The sequence below is a fragment of the Saccostrea cucullata genome, unplaced genomic scaffold (assembly GCF_032062105.1).
Source record: "Saccostrea cucullata isolate Sc308-1 unplaced genomic scaffold, CSIRO_AGI_Scuc_v1 ctg1172, whole genome shotgun sequence".
Classification (NCBI taxonomy): Eukaryota; Metazoa; Mollusca; class Bivalvia; order Ostreida; family Ostreidae; genus Saccostrea; species Saccostrea cuccullata.
Genome location: NW_026920210.1, coordinates 2,653 through 19,823, shown reverse-complemented (window position 1 = coordinate 19,823; position 17,171 = coordinate 2,653). Strand labels below are relative to the sequence as shown.

The following is a 17,171-nucleotide window of genomic DNA, read 5'->3' as shown; positions in this document are numbered from 1 at the left end:
ATAAGAGATAAGTATCCCAAGGCGTAACAGACAGACGGGAGGACAGACGGACAGACGGAAGGACATACTGATTACTATAAAACCTCCCACTTTTCAAGCGGGGGGTATGAAAAAGTAAATATATACATTGTATACATAAATGACCTGTTTATGAAATACAATATAATAATATCAATATACGAGTAAGATAAAGTAAGATGCGAGAAAATTTAGTCACCAGACGATTTATAATTAAATATTTTCTTGATAAAGCATTAATTTATACATATATCATTTTATACTGATGAACAAAGTAATAATGTAGCACATATGCCATATTTGATTACAAATTGGACAATTATACAAGACACTTGATTTATTAAACTCACTAAAGATTTAATACACAACATCTTCAAAGATATATAATGATAAGAAATAAAAACTAGAGGTACTGAAAGCAATGAGCTCACTAAATGATACCCCCGCCTCCCCTATTGTTATAATGGCAAAATTCATGTTTTGCTGTGGCCTGGAAACCCAAAATACATATCGGATCAAAAAGTTAAATAGGAGGTCACAATAGCAATACATACGTAATGAAGATTCTGTGAAAGTTTCATTAATTTTCACTCAGTGGTATAAGAGGTATACCTTTTATTTTATGATGAAGAATAAGAATAAGAAAAGTAATGTAAAAATATTATTTTTTTAAAAGACGTACTAGAATATTTGTCCTAAACTAATAAAAGTTTTTTGTAGTGAAACAAAATTTTATTTAATCTTGCAGTATACCATTGTTTTTCAGCATAGATAATAAATTGGATGATATGATTTCGTGCGTTTGAATAATATGTATTTAATCAATTGAATATTGATAAAAGAATAGCTCAGCACAAATCCTTCTATCTTGCATTTTTCTGCCGACTGTTTGCATAACTATAATTTTTAAACGAAATTTTATTTTTTGATTAAAATTTGATTAAAGAAAGAATAACTGAATCCATTTTCAGAATATATATTTTACATATGTAGCTTTGAAATTTTCTTCATAAAATATTATTAACTGTTATTTTAAACTTTTGAAAAAATACCATGATTATATACACATGTCATTTTAAGTGCAGTGACATTAATAATATTCAACTACTGACATGTAACTAATGATATTATAGAAACTAAGAAAAAAAACAACTTGTACCTTTCACGCTTTCTAATTTCAAAGGAATTGGATTTTAATCATAAACAACATCTGATGTTGTATGATTACGCAGAACATGTGCATATCAGTTATATGTTGTTAGTTATATCTTATAGGTTAACATAAGAAATACTTGCTGATAGGGGCTTCAACCAATTTGCTTAACATGTTTAACAATATGATCTACTTCTGAAGAGATCTTGGGTACTAAAAAACAGCAGTTATTTTGTGGAAATATCTCTAAATCACCAGGAAAGGCTAAAGAAAACACTTTTTCTTTACTTACTTACTGTTTTCTTTCACATCTAAATAGAATATAGTTATATATTATATATATAGTTATCATATACTTACTGAAGGATATACATGTATGCTCAGAATATAAAGAAAAGTACTAAACCACGGTTGTCCCCCTGACACAAAATGTATGAGTTGTAAGTTATATTCGGGCCGCGTATTTAAGATTTAAATTTGAGATATTTTTTTCACAAAGCATAACCAGAAATTAAGCTGCTTGACTTTTAAAAATAATAATTTGCCCCGGATTTGCCTCTGGGATAGAAGACAAAGCCATCTCAAATAAGAGTTAAGAATAAATTACTCTTATTCAAAGACCCAGTATCCTTACGTCATGTATGGCGTATCTTTGATAAGTTCAGATTAACTAAAATTTTAAATATATTTCTTTCTGTTTTGTTACTTTTTATAAAAATAGGACTTTCTTGTAAATTACACAATTTTAATCAATCGCGTTTCACAGATATCAAAGATTTAAAACAATAAGCACAGTTTAAAGTCTATTCAAGAATAGAAATGAGTTATCTTAGTTCAAATTTGGTGAAAATTTTAATTCGAATGTTACTATTAAATATCTTGTAAATCTTCACTTTATCTCGTTTTTTTTTTAGCTCAGATATACCACCTTAAGTATATCAAGAATGAAGATTATTTCAACTTTTGTTATGCGATAAAACATAACTTGGGGCAATTTACACTTTTAATAAACCGCTTCGAAATAGGTTTTATTCCTTATAATTCCACCTCATTGTAGACAGTAACACAATTTTTCCCCTGGAAAAAGGCTTCGAATTTAGCCTATTTTTTAGATCAAGATCTAGTAAATATCTTTATACTTTTTTTGGTGCCAGATCAATTATGGCGCCATAATCACTTTCAACTTTATTTTCCCCTTTTTTATAACTCTAATAGAGTAAATAAGAAATTAAGTATTTTCATGGAATTTCTTTGCCAAATATGGAAAAAATTTCATATTCATGTCTGGTTTTCTTAATTTTTCTTTGAAAATGACAGTTTGAAATGGTTTTTTCATCTTGTTTTCCGAGTTCAGATTTTGAATATCTCTTGTGGATTGACTTTTATTTAGATTGATTTTATTCGAAAATATTTTATTCGATACCGGTATATTTAATTAGAGTTGTGCTGAAGATTTATAAATGCATGCATATGTGCAAAAATAAGCAATTCTCTGAAAGTAGGAATGCAAATTAATTATTACATCATAGGTTTATAAATGTGTTATAGGCTTTTTTTTATCACATATACCTCATTTCAACCCCCTGCGTACCCTACAAAGAATGACAAAATCCACAAAGTGATTACAGACTCAAATAAGCTGCCTGATATCAAAGCACTCAATACTTTTACTAGTTTTGTATCCTGGAATGTCAGTGACATTCAGATTTAAGTTTTGTTAGTATCACACCTAGTGTTTGTTTCAAAATAAATTCTAGATGCTTCTTTTTGTGACATTTAAGATGAACATTATTTAGGTTTTTGAGAAGTCTGTGAGTGAGGTTGCTTTATGCTTGTTTCCTTTTTCACGCAAACTAAAAAACGACAATGCAAATGAGAGACTGCATGAAATAGGAATCCACTTGCTTTTAAAATAACATGACCTACTTCCACTACACTCAGTAATTCAGGAGCTGCTGACAAATAAAATTACGTAAACATTAAAAATCCTTGAAACCGGATATTAAAAACAACATGACCATGATGATGTGGTGTGATTTCAACCATTGAGTGCGAGTTGTAAAGGAATGGTTACTCTTAAACATGTTAAATATTTGTAGATAAAAACTGTGTTAATAATATCAACTTTATGTATGTAAAAAAAATCACAATGTTAATTAAAAAGATGAGGATTACAGTTGTCAAATTTATATACATTACATGTGATAAACTTTACATGTAATGTATTAGTTTTACCTTTATCTTCGTGTTTTTTAAAATAATTTAAAACTTTTCCTTTTCTTGGTGTAAAATGCGGAGGATGAAGTCTCCAAAATGGAGAGTTAGGATTGATTGATTGAATGTTGTTTAACGTCCCTCTCGAGAATTTTTCACTCATATGGAGACACCACCACTTGCCGGTGGGGGGGGGGGGGGGGGCTACAAATTGTGTTCTATGCTCGGCACTCAGGGCCTTTGAGCAGTGAGGAATCCAGCACCTACTGCGACACGGGGTCTCGGTTTATACGGTCTCATCCGAAGGACCGGTCTCCACGTCCCACAGTGGGATTCGAACCCGCGACGTAAGGATTGACTCCTTACTTCGCGACTGTAGAGCAGACGCTCTTAAACCACTGCGCCACGCGGGCGACTGGAGAGTTAGGAAGTGCGATTGGAGCTTCCTCTGAGCTACTCCTACAAGTAAGAGCCTCGGTTAACGTCCCTACGCTCCTTATATACCTCGGACTCTTACATCCGAAGGCCATTTTCTAACGAGCTCGTTCCGCCTTAATCCGAGATTCCTCTGACTCTAACCCCCGCTTTTATATTATGACTTGTGCGGGGGAGAGTCAGAGCGGACTCCATATTGAAAACTGGGAATTTGGCGAAACTAACTGGTGTCGCGACTCTGCCTACCTTTTACAACTTTATTTCGCGGAGCTAACTCCCGAGACGCGAGAAATCAGTAAAATGATTTTTATTCTACTTGTTAATCGTCATTACAATGATGCTACCGCCGTTTAAAACGTCCTACCACCGACAAATGAAGCATCACTTGAATTAGGTCGCCTCCTCGCCATTCGACTTCTTTGCGCATGACGTCAGCACAGAAATACACAAAATTCCAAAGTAACACGTGCTCAAAACACGTGTGGACCTTTCGGAAAAATGTGAAAGTTTTGTGAAAAAATACATAAAACAATATAATGATGTTTTACTTATTTATTTATAAGGAAAGCAACTGTCAAAAACGACTTCTATGCTAAAATTAGGTTAAAAACTGCATTAACACCAATCAGATGTTTTCACGTGATAGTTTTGTTTGTGTATTTGTGTGTGACGTCATGCGCAAAGAAGTCGAATGGCGAGGAGGCGACCTAATTCAAGTGATGCTTCATTTGTCGGTGATAGGACCTTTTAAACGGCGGTAGCATCATTGTAATGACGATTAACAAGTAGAATAATAATCATTTTACTGATTTCTCGCATCTCGGGAGTTAGCTCCGCGAAATAAAGTTGTAAAAGGTAGGCAGAGTCGCGACACCAGTTAGTTTCGCCAAATTCCCAGTTTTCAATATGGAGTCCGCTCTGACTCTCCCCCGCACAAGTCATAATATAAAAGCGGGGGTTAGAGTCAGAGGAATCTCGGATTAGTTCCGCCTGAGATTTTGGGCGGAACATATTAAGCGTGAAATAAACGGTTAACAAGTAATTTTCAGGTACCTACGTGTTTGCATGGGGTATGAAAGTTACAAGAAATAATAAAATCCATTTTATTCAGTGTTCAATATTGTTAATTAATGAAAATTGTCATTATTCCAATTTGTCACCAGAAGTACTTTCGATTTGACTTCACATTAATTCTGCGGATTGCTTGTCAGAAAACGAAATTTTCGTTGCATTACACTGGTTTCGTTTCGTCAGATTTTCTGAATTCCATTTCCGAATTTTAAACAGACGACTTGTTTCAATTTCTGCTTCGATTTAAAAAATAATGGATTTATTGCTAATACGAGAGGTTAACAGTGTTTTATGCGTAAGTTTTATCGTAAATATTGAATATATTATTATTTTGTACCATTCGTTAATATACAAAGCCTTATATTTCTTAATAAAATAATTTTTCCACTTGGGGTTTCAGCGGCGAGAATTTTTACAATGGATGCTAGAGGTTACGCGGCGCCAAGTCAAAAGTATCTCGCCGTGAACCTCTAGCATGCTGGAGTACCTCTGAGCTAGATCATGCAAGAGACACCCTTTTCCAGTGCAATATATATGCATACACGTTCTTGTGTGAGATTAAAATGAAAAATAAACATGAGTGATGCATTGCCCGTTTTTATTGTCTTTTTTCAAACCTCACGTTTTTTCTTCATCATATGCATCTATAAATACAGGCAATAAAGGAATTAAAAAAAAACTTTATCTTATACTTACATGTATCAGATGAGTACGAGTTATCCAATTAAATAAACAAATAATGACATTGCATACGCGCATGCATGTAGCTGCCGCAATTTAAGTCAATCGACCAACTTTCAAAATAGATAAATGTATGACTAAGTATTGGTGAATCGTCGATAATACCGTTTCAAATCATACAGATGAGCCTAAGAAATAGGAATCATTTAGAAGAAAAAAAAAACTTGTCTAAAAGTGTACCAGTCTGTACAAAATGTCCGACCTAGCCAATTTTCAGGTTGTTCAGTGTTTAACTTTTAGCCTACAAAACAAAACATCTAAAAAATATTTCCCTTTCCTTTTTCACAGGAGCCAGGTTCGTCATAAGAATGCTAAAACTTCATGTGACATGTCGATGAAATTTTCATTTGCAAGTGCGCTCAGACTTCCACCGAATGCTTGTCTAATGTGACCTTGCTCTTGAGCATGGGCCATTTTATGAGAGTTTTTTTAAATACAGATTTAAACAAAAACAAAACAAAAAACCCAGACAATCAATGTACTGAGTATATACAGAAATGAAGAAAGAAACGCATGAGTACAAAATATGTAAACAATTTTTGACTGTGTGGCCGAAAATCTCAATAGGCATTGTTTCAATTGTCTTAGCTTGATTCTTAATTTGGTTTAGGTATAAGTCTTTGAATATTACGTTCACATGTAGTGACAACTTGACTTAATTTAAACAATATTTTATTCTCAGATGTTATTGTGAATAGGATTGGGCAGCAGGCGCAGCCTATTCTAGCCCTCTCCCTACATTTAGGTCAAGGTACAAAACAAATAGTGATAATAAATGAATGTACAACAGAAGAGAAAAAAAACACAAACAAAATTGAACAAAGTAACAGAGAAAAAAACAGAAAAAGTCATATATAGGAAATTAAACAAAAGAGAAAAATTGAATGAACAAAATAACAAAAAGGGCAAATTACAGGGGGAGACAACTTGACTTGACAATAGGCTCTGAAAATCTTACTTTAAAAAAGTGTATAGCATCTTTAATTAAGTAACAAATGAATTTGATTATATGTTTTTTTGTTCCAGTTTCATATTTGAAATGTGTAATTATAGTACCTTTAATATCTTATGGATAATCCCATCCGATTCCACGATTAGTAAACTTGATTGAAAACAATACATGAAATCATACTCCGCAAGATTTTTTTTTTATCTGCATAAATGTTTTGATAGACAATGTTATGACACATTAGTTTCATTCAGGCAATGTGTGTCAGGGGTTACTTTTGATGTTAATTTGAGCTCAGTTGTAATTAATATGTAAGAATAATGGAAGTTAACTGAGACCCACCCATGCAGCTAGTCGATAAAAAAAAAAGATGCACTGTTCACCTAATTGTTTGTAGAAAAGGCTTGAACAGTGTCAGTTTTCTTTCACGATAAACCATCTACAAGACTTATAACATTAAAGCAAATATGCATTAACCAAAGCAGTTTTTAAAGTTATATCTTATTCTTTTTAGAGACAATTAATAAGTTAATAGTTAATAAAATATTACGTACCTTTCGTTTGCTCAAGTTGCATCAAAATACATTATGTAAGAATTTGTTGTTAAATGCCTGACCTACTTTTAAAAGAAAAAAAATCAAAATACGCATCACGGCGGTATAAAGCTGTTTTTTTTTTTTTAATCGGTTATGCAGACGACAGGACAGCAAAAGGACAAATTTTGATTAAATTAGCAATGGAATTATACTTGTTATTGTGGATATACAGGGATGAAAAAATATATTAGAAAATTGATTGATTAATTATGTGTTGGTGATTGTGGCAGCAATTAATATTTCATCCATATTCCTTCGAAATACAAATGGACAAGAAATAAAACTTCCATTCTTTTCTAACACCTGGGGTCATGAAAAAATCCAGGGAATTCTCAGGAAGCTTCCACATACATATACACATTTTCAGATGTGCATCATATGTAAATTGCTTCATATGGTTTACGTATGTATATTCATATGACACATATATGATTTGCCACCGTGACATATGATACTCATGTGATCCTATATACATATGATCAGTATACGCATCCACATATATTATCCATGAGCCTCATACGACAGTTTATGCATATGCGGATCATATGTAGAAAAATTGCCTATGGTACATGTACAATAACTGTATTTTTGGTCGATTTTTGAGATCGATCAATGTTCACCTATGCTATGGCATGACTGCGCAGGGGTAGACTCAAGAACTTAAAAGTTGGAGGAAAAGTTTTTTTTTTTCTGAGAAGCATGCAGAGGTCTAGGAAACCATGAGGTTTAAGGCGAACATGAAGAAAGCCTAGGGCTCAAGCTTAACTTCAGTGAGATATAGTCTTATATATGTAAAAAAAAAAAAAAAAAGCCTCATGAGGTGTTTTACTTACACTTTCTAGAGTTGTATTTTTTTTCGTTCCGGTATCTATTCTCTTTTTCATTTCGCAAGAGATATTTGTTTTACCTTTACAGTGGAATTTGTTTTAATAAATTCCTTGATCTGTCCAGACCATCTCAACCCCTCCCGTACCCAATCTGCGGACAGACAACTTTCCATTGATGATTTTTTTTCTCTCAAAAGAGTGATAAGGTCGATACTGTTTGTTCTGTGAAAGTGCATATAGAGAGAGTTGATAAAATCACTTGCAGTCTGTCAACGGTTATCCCTCTTTAGACACGGATAAGACACATACCAGTAACGCATAATGATCACTATACATGTAAACAAGAAGTAATCGTAAAATCAAACATCTTGTTACTGGTACCTGTAAAATATGCATGATGTCCTACTCACAGGGGGGCCAGTTACACATGTTTGAGTTTAAATGACCCCTTTATATACTTTTTTTTGAATATGCAGTTCTGTACGTTACCCCACCCCCCCCCCCCCATATGACAAATTTTAATAAAAAAAAAAACCAAACAATTTTTGTAGAGAACAGAGGCCCCATACCATCACCAAAAACACCAGGAAGCATGAATTTGCACCCCATTATAAGCAGACGTATTTAGTATACATATGAAGCAGAATTTATTCAGGAATCACTGCCAGTTAGTTTAGTAGGCCAGGGCATCAACAATAGTGGGAATCATGGGATAATTTTCATAACGGGCGAAGCTCACTCCTCCATGGCATCTTATATTCCACCTCTGATATTTTGGAGGTTTCTGTTTGCTCTGCTACAGATTCGTGTTGTTTGAATGTTTATTGAGCTAGAAAACAATTCGTTATCTCTCTTTTTAATCCAAACCTTGTTTGCTTGAGACCCATGATAAATAGAAAACATGTTTTCAAAGAAATTGTAGATCTACTTAACTTTATAAACAAAAGAATTGAGCCTTAACTCCAGAAAAACCTAGAAACCATGAATTGATTTTTAATCCATGCATTCTTATGAAACGTTTAAAACTATCTTCGATGAATGTAACCAAAATCTCATTTCATTTTGCCTCATAATTTATGAATTATTGAAAACTTATATGACAATACCCCGTTAAGGTAGGAATCTTCTCTAGTTTCTGAATAGATGGAGTATTCAAAGTACACTTGTTGATATGTCTTATATATTTAGATGTAAGAGATTTTAAGGACCATATTTTTCTTTCCTCATCACAATTATACAACATTAAATAGAAATGGTAAACTGCGTTTGAAAACTAGAAGGGACTATATTTTTGGCGGAATGGTGACGTATGAAAATATCTTCTTTTCTGCCTCTCAATATTATTTTAGAACATTGAATTTAGTTATAATTTTACGTAATCAAATACTAGAAGAAATTTTCCGATGTAAGGAAGAAGGATATAGAGATAACGAACAGTATTCAATCTCAACGTCCATTAAACAATATACAAAATATATATAAAAATTGGAAAAAGTTAAATATAGGAAGCATATGAAAATAACTGATAAATCCTAAAAATTTAAGAAAAATAGAGGAAATTCGAATTAGAAAATATCCATTTTATTTGAATTATCCATGTCAATTTGGTAATATCATCTTATAGGCCCTATATGGTAGTATCTTTTTATGCAAAAAGAAAAACATTCAATTTTTTAATAACAAGTAGGGGTTGCATGATTAGAAACAGTATTTTTTTTATTCTTAATGTCCAGGGAAAAGGTAATGACCTTGACCTGACCTTGTCTCTAATATTAAACGGTCAAATTTAATCTCACTGATATCATCACTTAGTGATATTGTCCTCTTGATTCTGTGAAAATTTCGTAAATTTTTAAATACAAGAAATGTGAGAAGAATCCTACCTTAAGGTAAAAATTGAAAATTCTAGTTATCTACAATGTTAGTATACTATATTGGGCTGAAGGAAATAACACAGCGCGAGCAAGCGCTGGTGGATGCAACACCAACCAATAATTCAGCAGCTCTTTCAGTTTTAGGGTGAATGTTATAATTATGATTTCCTATTATATTAATAGCATTTTTGTGTTAGTAAAGTGGCGAGTAATATGGAGACCTATTTTTGTATTTATATGAAGCAGAAGCTGTTCAAAGTGTTAAACGCGAAAAGAAGAAAACGCTTGTTGTGACCTTCAATTCGACATTATACATTTATAGCATGATAGGGAGGGAAATATGAAGACATTCAGCCAAGAAAAATCATATTCCCCGAGTATGAACAAGGTATAAAACAAATTTAACTTTTGACAAACAATTTGATAAAACAAGGATATTAACAGTCTTGTTTGAAGTCAACATTTTATGGTCGATAAAAAGGACCTTATGAGCAAATACAACCTATCATTATGTGAATGCTGAATGACGTTTTTAATTGTTAGGCCATTGTTTACAATGAATAGCTTAGGAATTGATCCGTATTCCTGATCATGACAGAGAGCACACATTGGAAATGTCCGATCGGCAGGGAATGCTTACTCCTACATGACACCTGATACCATCTCAGTTGGTATCTGAAATCTTATATTTTTGTTTTTCAGACAATTATTTGTACTGAAAGTTGGTTGCATCCCCCAAACACACACACTCATTGTTGCAGTATAGTCAAATAAGGGGAATGTAAAGGTGTGTGAGTAAAATTTGGTACTGATAAAAAGTTTAAAACTTATGTACTTGTAAATTTTTGTTCAATTGTTGCTATGTTTTACTAAAACTGAATAATTCATGTCATGTTTAAAATATAACTGACCATGTGATAATACTTGAATGGTCTTTTAAACCATTACCAACAGAAGACTCTAAAAGTCCTTATTACCGGTATATCAATTATGATTGATTCCGTAGATTTTGTAGTGGTTTTATACAAACAGGGTACCTGCTGCTTTACTGGTACCTAGTACATTATGTTAATCATTTGGATTGTTTGCTCCTTCAAATTCAAGACTTAAAAAGACACACTCTGGTCAAACAAATGAGACGAATTCAGTAAAAGTAAAAGATTTTTCTTCAAAATAATCACAATTATATAAAAAAGTAATGTAAGGAAATTCAGATAAACATGTGCCTGTATATCAATTGCTTTTTCGAGTTCATTTTACAACAGGTACATGTACTAGCTCAGATAACAAAATGTCCAATAATTGAAGTATTTGATGTACATCATATTTTGTTCTAATGAAAGAAATTATTTGGAATACTATCATTAATACGTGACTAAAAAAAAACAAAAAGAAAAAAATCTTTAGATTCTTAATGTCTTGAGAATAAACCCATTGCACTGGGGAAAAAAAAATCACATTTGGTGCAAATACTAACAGAAACAGGTAACAATGACTAGCTTACAAAAATCACACTCGCTTTGATGAGCTCTAAATCTTAATGCACAAAATAAATGGACGGGACTTTTCAAATATTAAACATAATATAAATTAATATTCATTTGATACGATTTGTTATGTAAAAAGAAAGACTATAAAAATTTCTCTATCAAGATCACTATATTTTAAGTCTTCATTAATAAAGTTTCCTCTTAATAAATGTATCAGATCTTGAAAACCATCTTCAAACTAAGGGGGAAAAAAGGAATAGAGTTTACTCCTGAGCACCTCTGATGCATAATAAATTAATGTAACAGTCTACAGAATGACGCATGACTTAGATGGCTGGTTCCCTCCTTCACCTGGTGCCCGTGCCTCTCTTTTCTGTAGCTCTGTCCTGGTTTGCTGTAGCTCTTTGTTGAGGGATGTGATTTGTTTATCTTTATCCTCGTCCTCTTTTGCCAGGCGGATGAGCTTTTTCTCCAAGTCGGATATCTTCTGAGCGGAGGCTTCTCCCCCCGTTCCATTGGATGCCTGAGCTTTCAGTTTCTCCAAGTCTGCCTCAAGTTTCTTGATTTTGTCTGATTTCTCCTGGTTTTCTTTCTCCACTTCAGAAATTTTGGCTTCTTTATCCTTGATTTTCTCATAATCTTCTTTCATTTTTTCCATGTCTCCTTTTAGTCGGACATTCTCCTCTATCAAGGATTTCATGGTTTCCTTATCTGCATTCTGATTGGCCAGTGTGGACTCTAACTTCTCCTTTTAAAAAGAAGTATATATTCAAAAAAATGTTTTTCAGGCATCTTAAAAAGTGAATTAAATGAGAAAAGTTTAATTAAAATGATAAAAAAAATTGTGATAAAAAAAATCCTGGAGGTCAGAACAGGGTTGGAGGTGGACTGTATTTAGATATTACCCGTACGAAAGTTCGAGGCGGAATAGGCACGGCTTGGGCATGGCTAAGACACGGAATCCGTACGGGTTTTTAAAAAGCCGCACGGGTTCTGCATGTCCAAGACACGGACACGGCTTCCGTGTCTGAAAGTGAGGAATCCTCACTCACAGAAACCCGTGTGGAGACACGGACTCCGTGTCCCAGGGAGACGGTTTTTAACTGAGGCGGGTTTTGCTTCAAACTATTTATTTATATCTCACGGCTTTTTACTGAGCATGCTCAATCATAACTTCCTTTATTTGAATATTAAATTGGAGGGATTCTTGGTCATGAGCTAAGTCAATGTGTCTTTTTGCTCTATATAAAGGATATTTAACCAATAGATGTCAGTTGGAATTGTATTTATGTCAGTCTGGGATAAGTTCTTCACTTTTAAACTAAATGCAGTAAGTGTAATCTAGAATAAATTAGTCAATTTTTCAATTTTCATGATCTTCCTGTATTGCAATGTTGACAATGAACATGATGAAATAGTTTAGGCTTATTTGAATGACTTTAGTTGGACTTTCACTAATGTGACATCACTGTGCTATAGAGTGAAAGTTTTATTTATACTAAATTCTTTCTCAGATTGTGCAAACTTATAGCTACTAGATTAAATTACAATTGAATTGAATATTGTACATTATCATTAAAATCTTAATTAAAAACTAGCATGAATTGTAACTGATAAAGTTAATCTTTAACAGAAAGTAAATGTACACATTCATATAAGATTTTGAACTTTTGAAATTCTAAAACTAAGCATAAATGTAAAGCAATGTGAAGTTAGTTTGGTTTCAGTCACCATTTTGGCATTCACAGTTACATCAGGACATTCTCTAAAGGCCATGACCTAGATCTAGACGAATGCACAGATCCCGTGACTCCTTATATGGTATAAGGCACGGTTTTTTTGACACGGGTTTCAAAAAAACCGTGTCTCCATATATGGAAAAGGACACGGGTTTCAGACACGGGTTTACAGAATCCATGAGTCCATATATGGAAACAAGCACGGCTTTCTGACACGGGTTTTGTAAAACCGTGTGATCTCATTTAAATAATTCGGCCAATATCCCGTGCCGTGTCCGTGCCTCGACCACTTTTAGGCACGGCTTTCCATACATGCTTTACATAGGAGCACGGAATGCTAAAGCACGGGTTTCAGGAGACGGAATCCGTGCCTGAGCCGTGTCTAAGACGCCCGGACTGTTTCGTACGGGCTGGTTCGTAGAGAGCAAACAAACAGTTTTTCAACAATGGTCTCAGATTCTTATGGCTATAAAGTCAGGACTAAGATTTATAGAAATGCATTAATTCATAATTGCAAAATTACATATATACCCTTTCTCTGGCCATGTGAAGATAAATCTAGTTAATGCCGAAAATACATTAGATAATACCAAAGATGTTAAAGAGATCAATAATGGATAATAAACTAACAAGCAAAAATACTTTACCTTTGATCTGCTTATTAATTTTAAGATATAAAGATGTCTGACAGTTTTCATTCAAACCATATAAAGGAAGGAGGATCAAGGCAGAGTAAATTTTCAGTTATAAAGGAAACAGGGACACAGACTTTGACCTTCAAATGCAGGTTGTTTTTTTTAATATTAGCTCTTTCAGAGTACATGTATAACTATAGTGCTATTCTTTAACACCTGGGCATATTAACATTGTTTTGTTTCAGACTTTTCTTGACAAAAATTAAATAATGTTTATTTAGATCAACACTTGGATTTACAAATACGTAATCAAACTACATCATTTTGCCCTATAAAAAAGCAGTACTACAGTTATCTTGAAAAGGAGTTTAACTGAGAGTAAACCAGGACTGAGTACTAGAAAGTTAGAAAAGATTTTATTGCTATGAAAGGTTCAAATCTGAGGCTACAGCTTTTTTGCCATAATATGCTGTGATTATAATGAATTCAATCAAAAGTCTGTAAATATGTAAGAGCAGCAATTCAAGTCATTGTTTTCTGTGTAAAGCTAAATACATTTGTAATTTGTTGATCTTCTGAATCATTAATTTGTTTTTTACTAGTTGTACATGCACAACATTTTGCAAAACTAAATGCAATTCCTTGAATGAACTTAGCTTTGCTGCCTGTTACTTCATCTGAATGAGTTTTAATTAAATTTGACATTTCAGTAATTTCAATGTATCTGTTAAAGTAACAATTTTGAAATTTACAGAAATAGAAATATTAGACCTCTAAAAGATCAACAACAGCACCACATTGTCATTGCATGTACCTTTTTTGGATTTTCTTCTTTCCCCTTCTAACCCTTAGCCCACATTTTTAATTAACAATTTTGCCTTCAAGATGACCCCATTTTCATTTAATCATTACAGTTTATATCCTTAATGAATGGGTATGTATGCACATGTAATATAATGTGGCTAAACTAAATAAAGAATGAAGGCTGATATGACGTATTAACAGAAATGCAATTACTTTTGTAGAATATTGGCCAGAGTCTGAACAATATTGTGGATGCTCTGGACATAATGATTATAAGCTTTACTCTGTAATCCTTGATGGACAGCTGTAGTATAATTAAATATATTTAATTAACTGCCCAAGTGATACATGATGAAAGTAAATAATATTAACTTGGAGAAACATGGAGAATAAATGAACTGTATCTAATTTTGGAGCTAAAAGCCTGATGTATTTTTAATATTTAGAACCGCACCTCAATTTTCCATTAACATGTACTCTTGCAAAACAATATATCAATATTTTGGTTGGTCAAAAATAAATCATGTAAATTTTACCCTTGTTACATAATCTGGAACCTGTAAATCAGAGTTTCATAGCTTACTCAATACTGGGGATTATTAAAAAAAACTGCAGCTATTAAGAGCTCATTGATCAGACAACAATTGACTGAATACTAAATATTTAACATATCTGCATTCTCTGTCAGCACTTAAAGATTTACTATTTAGAGCTTGGAAATTAAAAACACAATGTCTTCCAACTTCCAAGTTCTAAGATATACCTCTAATTCCTTTTTCTTCCTTTCCTCCTCCTCAGCCTCTTTCTGCTTCCTCTCTTCCTCCTCTCTCTGTCTCATTTCTTCCTCCTCTTTTTTCTTTCTCTCTTCCTCCTCTTTTAATCTTTGTTCTTCCTCAGTTTTCTTTTTCTCTTCTTCTTCTTCTCTCTGCTTCCTTTCTTCTTCTTCTTCTTCTTCCTTCAATCGTTGTTCTTCCTCCTGCTTCTTCTTCTCTTCTTCTGCTTCCTTCTGTTTCCTCTCCTCTTCTTCTTTTCTCTTTGTTTCCTCCTCCTCTTCCTTTTGTTTATTTTCTTCCTCTAGCTTTGTTTCCTCTGATGTTTTTGCCTCTTCCTTTGCCTCATCATTCCCCTCTTTCTTTTCATTGCTTTTCTCTTCTTTCACCTCGGCCACAGCCTGCTCTCCTTCTGTGGCAACAGCAACTGCTTCTTTTTCACCTTCCATTTCAGAAGAGTTAAGTTTTTCAGTGTTTTCTATATTGCTCTCTTGAGTGCTTTCACTTTCCGCTGATTTTTCAGCCTCTTTTGTTTCAACCTTTTCCGTAGCACTCTCTGAATTATCTTGCTTTTCAGTTTCAGTCACTTCCTTAGAATCTGTCACATCCTTGGTTTCTTCAGATTTAGTATTTTCTCCTTTTGGAGGGTCCTGCTGGGCTTCACTACTCTCCTTTGTTGGACCGTTAGGATCTAGTTTTTCCTCTGTAAAGATGAAATTCAATAGGATTAGTCTGATCTATGCAAAGGGTTGCCTACCAGGTAAACAACATACCCTCACTCACAATTGATTTTAATGGCACATCACTCAAGCCGTGTTTAGTAAACACTTAATAATATATAAACCCTTGAGAAATCAGTCTATCAGTTATGGTGATGACAGAGATGAAGAATGTTCACATGCACTACTTATTTTAAAGTTTGCAGACCAATGTCAACAATCTTTGACTGAAGGGTCCCTGGTCGTAAAGTCAATTAAATGTCAATTTCTACTACAGATCAATATCACCACAATCTGCTAATCTCAAAGATAAACTGTCTTTAAAAGTATTGAGACAATATTTTATTAAAATAGGCCTACCTTAAAGAATAAATTAATAAATCATTTTCAGATTCATATTTTATTATATTGGTGTACCAAGTTTGACACCCTTAATGTCTTTGAGTAAGTAAATACACTACACATTATCATGAATTTTGTCTCATTTTGCTGTGACAATATTTTGCTTTAATCTTTATATGAATAAAATAAATATAGTCTGTCTAATTTTGAATTATAGGGATTATTGAGAGAGAGAGAGAGAGAGAGAGAGAGAGAGAGATGAGAGTTATTTTTATGGTTTACTATAAAAGAATTAAGAATTGCTGGAAAGTTTTCATATGCCAAAGCCTAATAACATTGTAATCTGACTTAGAGCAAATGTAGCCATGATTTCCAACAATTAATCATTTTTCTGCATCAGATGAATTCCATGTGGTCTTTTGTTAATATTAAAGAACAAATAACCCTATTTAACTCTCTGAGACTCTCCAGATCTGCCTCTTGGTGCTTTCACTGTCTCTGTTATGGATACAGGGTCCTGCATAGCAACAATCTAATTCTTCAAAATTTCTCAGAACTCTAATCAATTTGTAATGGAACTGACTAAAATTATTAGTTTGGTTAGGATTATTTTGATAAAATGCCTCAGTAATGTGTATAACCTATGATTATTTAATATTTAGGTTTTTGACAGTTACTCAATAAAAGAAAATTACAAAATGCTTAGTGTCCATCCAATTCTAAAATTCTGTAAATTATAATCAATTCTGATCATTTTTGGAAAAATAAAATTTCACAACTTTACAAGAAGTGGG

The 17,171-nt window shown here is 33.1% G+C and overlaps 1 protein-coding gene across 1 annotated transcript; it reads right to left on the bottom strand.

Annotated features, from left to right (window-relative positions):
- Positions 1-11,026: 11,026 nt before the first annotated feature.
- On the bottom strand, positions 11,027-16,900 carry LOC134244981 (golgin subfamily A member 6-like protein 22). Its single transcript, XM_062727232.1, has 3 exons — positions 16,832-16,900; positions 15,310-16,053; positions 11,027-12,116 (listed from the first exon to the last, which is right to left on the bottom strand). Exons 1-3 carry the CDS (start codon positions 16,898-16,900, stop codon positions 11,676-11,678), a joined length of 1,254 nt encoding a protein of 417 aa, XP_062583216.1. The 3' UTR covers positions 11,027-11,675.
- Between the last annotated feature and the right edge of the window lie 271 nt (positions 16,901-17,171).

Coding starts and splice junctions, on each gene's coding strand:
- LOC134244981 (XM_062727232.1), bottom strand. CDS start 16,900: ATGCAGGACCCTGTATCCATAACAGAGACAGTGAAAGCACCAAGAGGC. Junction 16,054..16,831: donor GATCTGGAGAGTCTCAGAGA/GTTAAATAGGGT, acceptor CCCTTTGCATAG/ATCAGACTAATCCTATTGAA. Junction 12,117..15,309: donor GGAAGAAAAAGGAATTAGAG/GTATATCTTAGA, acceptor TCTTTTTAAAAG/GAGAAGTTAGAGTCCACACT.